Source organism: Otolemur garnettii, unplaced genomic scaffold (assembly GCF_000181295.1).
Source record: "Otolemur garnettii isolate 467f Iridium unplaced genomic scaffold, OtoGar3 scaffold00329, whole genome shotgun sequence".
In the NCBI taxonomy this organism is placed as follows: Eukaryota; Metazoa; Chordata; class Mammalia; order Primates; family Galagidae; genus Otolemur; species Otolemur garnettii.
The window spans coordinates 155595-158722 of NW_003852724.1; the positions used below are offsets into that span (position 1 = coordinate 155595).

The 3128-nt window shown below is 42.1% G+C and overlaps 1 protein-coding gene across 1 annotated transcript in view; it reads right to left on the minus strand.

Moving 5' to 3' along the window:
* The window catches only part of STYK1 (serine/threonine/tyrosine kinase 1), a 14118-nt gene extending 11798 nt beyond the window's left edge, over positions 1-2320 (minus strand). Inside the window, exons 1-2 of the mRNA XM_003803547.1 lie at positions 2244-2320; positions 1634-1771 (exon numbers count right to left, since the gene is read on the minus strand). Of these exons, the coding sequence (XP_003803595.1) occupies positions 1634-1771; positions 2244-2307 (202 nt within the window). The 5' untranslated portion in view covers positions 2308-2320. The remainder of the gene's footprint in view (positions 1-1633; positions 1772-2243) is intronic.
* Positions 2321-3128: the final 808 nt, after the last annotated feature.

Sequence of the window (3128 nt, forward strand, 5' to 3'; positions counted from 1 at the left end):
TTATGGAGAAAAATAACAAAAGGAAAAGAAGCATCAGTGATGTTATAGCATGTATGAAAGTCCAGAAAGGCCTTTATGATGAGATGACATTTGAGAAAGACCTGGAAGCAATTAGGGAGCAAACCACACTGTTGCCAGGAAGAGCGCTGTAGGCGAAGAGAGCAAGAATGCAAAGGCGTTAAGCAAGGACGCCAGTGCAGCTGGAGCCACGTGGGACCACAGGAGAGTTTTAGGAAATAAGACCAGGAAGGCTCGGAGCATGTAAGGCCATTGAAAAGACTTTTTGTCATTTTTAATTCTGAGCCATCTTTTGCGGGTTTCAAGCAGAGAACTGACAGGACTGACTCTGCCTTAAGTCCTTCTAGCTTCTCTGGGAGAACAGACCATGAAGGGGTAGGGGAGAGGCAGAGAAAACAGGAGTGTACTCCAGTGATCTGTGCAAGGTTAAGTGGCTTGGTTTTATTCTGAAGATAGAGTTAACAGGATTTGCTATGGATTAGATAAGGACCGTGAGAGAAAGAGATAAGAATATCTTCAGGATTTTAGGCTGAGAATACACAAGGCTGGACTTGCCATTTACAAAGACAAGGAAGACTGTGGGAGAGGACATTGATGAGAGAATCTCAGTTTGTTTTAGACATGTCACATATGTGTACTGTACCCAGACTACACGGTTAGGTGTTTCCATATAAGTCAGGAGTTTGAGGGACCATCAGAAAAAGTATTTGAATCCATAAGAGTGAAAAAGTATACCATTTAAATTTTTACAAAATATTTCAAGAAAAAAGAAGTGCAAAATTGTTACAAATGCTTTTGACAGGTCAAGGAAGACAAGGCCTAAGACTTGATCCCTGGACTTGTCAGCACAGCTGTCACTGATGAACTTGGAAAGACTTGTTTGAGGGGAGTGGTAGGGATAAAAGTCTTTTTGTAGTAGATTCAAAAGAGAATATCCTAAGTAGAAGTAGTGGGAGTGAATTAAGACAATGTCTTTGAGAAGTTTTCTATAAAAGTGAAGTAAAAAGAGAATACGGATGAAATTTTAAAAGGGAGTAAGGATGAGCCACTATAGAATTTCATGTCACTGTTAGGTTATTTTTTCCTTCTTTATATTCCTACCAGTAGTTTCATGTATGAGCCGATTTTCTCTTATCACAGGCTCAGCAGAACTCCACAATAGCCTGTTATTTCTTACTAACATTTCAATGACTACTATAAAGGCCACTTGTTTTCATCATATATTCTGGGCACAAAGAGTAGGGAGGGAATGTATCCTGGGGTAAGACGACATCATTCAGGATGTTGCCAAAACCCTGGGCTTTACCTGTAGGTCTCTCCCCTAGGTCTTTACACAGTCACATAGTCTAAGGTTTGATAGTCCAAAAGAGGACAGAAACAGGCCACATGAGACATCTCTTGCCCACCTTCGGTCAGTCACCAGGCATATGTTAAGTTCCAACTCACGACTTCTGAGAGAAGGGATCACTCCCTCTCCACTCTGGGTCAGTGAGTCCCTGCTCTGTCACTGCAGGTACCTAGCCTCCCAGACCTGAGCCCGCTGAATCTGGAAACAGAATTTTCCTAATCTCTGTCTTTCCTGAGCCCATGCCCAGCCCCACACTTTGAGCTTTACCTTGGAGTCCAGGACGCTGCTGCTGTTGGGATCTCTGTTCTCTGATAAAAAGCCACAGGATAACCCCAAGAAGGATAAGAAAGGTGCCCACCAGGAGAGCAGGAATGATAATCACCTCGTACTGCTTCTCCTGAACAACTGGGTAGCCAATTAAATAAGAAGAGAAAAAATAATTAAGCAGCCTCACCTGAAATCCACAGTTTCCCCTATTCATGAGTCCTGAGCTCTTCATACAAGGAAAGTCTTCTCTTCTTCCTTCCCCTCTGTTTCAATTCAGCGGAAACAGTACTGGGAACAACTCTAATCATAAACCCCACTGTCTGTTTCTGACCCCATCAAGGGTGCCCAGTGCCTCTTTTGTCATTTTTCCTACTGAGATAAAGGAAGCTGCATCTGGCTTTTGCTACTGAGATAGAGGATGATGCATCTGGATGTCCAATTATCATTTATTCCCACCCCACCCAAAAGTCAATGGCCCCTAGTCTCCATTCTTATACCACTATCTTCATTTCTACTAGAAATCAAGTAATTCTCCTTCAAGAATATATCCAGAACTTAGTCTCTGTAATCCCAAAATCAGAGCATAGACACTTGTGGCATCTGTACTGACCACATAGCTTGTCACTGAGACTGCATTCCAGCAGCATCCGTGTCAGGCCCCTCTCTTCGCCCATTGTCACAGGGCTGTCCACTACTCTTCCAGGCCCACAGAGAATGTGCAGAGCGTGGCTGTGAATAATTCCCAAGCACTGAGTGGTTCTGGAAAAATAAAATGGAGCACACAAGTTTTAAATGCCTCTACAAATGATTAGTTCAGGAAATGGCTTAACTATTCATAACCTCTCTGGGTCATCCATTTACCTCCATCTGTCTGATATTCAGACTGGAAGAACCCTCATGCATGCACAGTCCCCACCCCTCAGCATTGTTCCCTTCTCTGTTATATAGCAAATATAGCCCTGATCTGGTCATGTCCTTTCATCTCATTGTTACTGAGATTATTTTAAAGATTCTCTTCCCACCCAAGTCTTCTACTCCCATGGCCAAGTACAGAATCACAGTATCTATATGAACAATTGTCATCTGTGGGTTATGTGAGATCTGCCTCCCCTACAGCCCCAAAGCACGTCTGATATGTTTTTAACTGTGCATCACACTTCTTAAACAAAATATTTAATTTTTATACCAAGTTAATTCAGAAAATGAATAAAAAGTTGGCAGATGCCAAGAGATGGGATTTGTGCATTTGTTTGCTTTCTCTGAAATATGTACACCCTCACAAGCAACCAACTGACAGCATTTACCAATAAAACCATCTCATTCCCAAGCTCTCAGAGCTCCAAGGAGCTTTCCCAGCTCATAGCAGATACAGACACAGACACTTATTCTTACCAGGATATAACGCAAGGGTCGAGACTAAGCCACCTTCTCTCTCTTTTAAATAAAAAGGAAATACATTCATATAGTCCAAAAATGAAATAAAAAATCTTTCTTC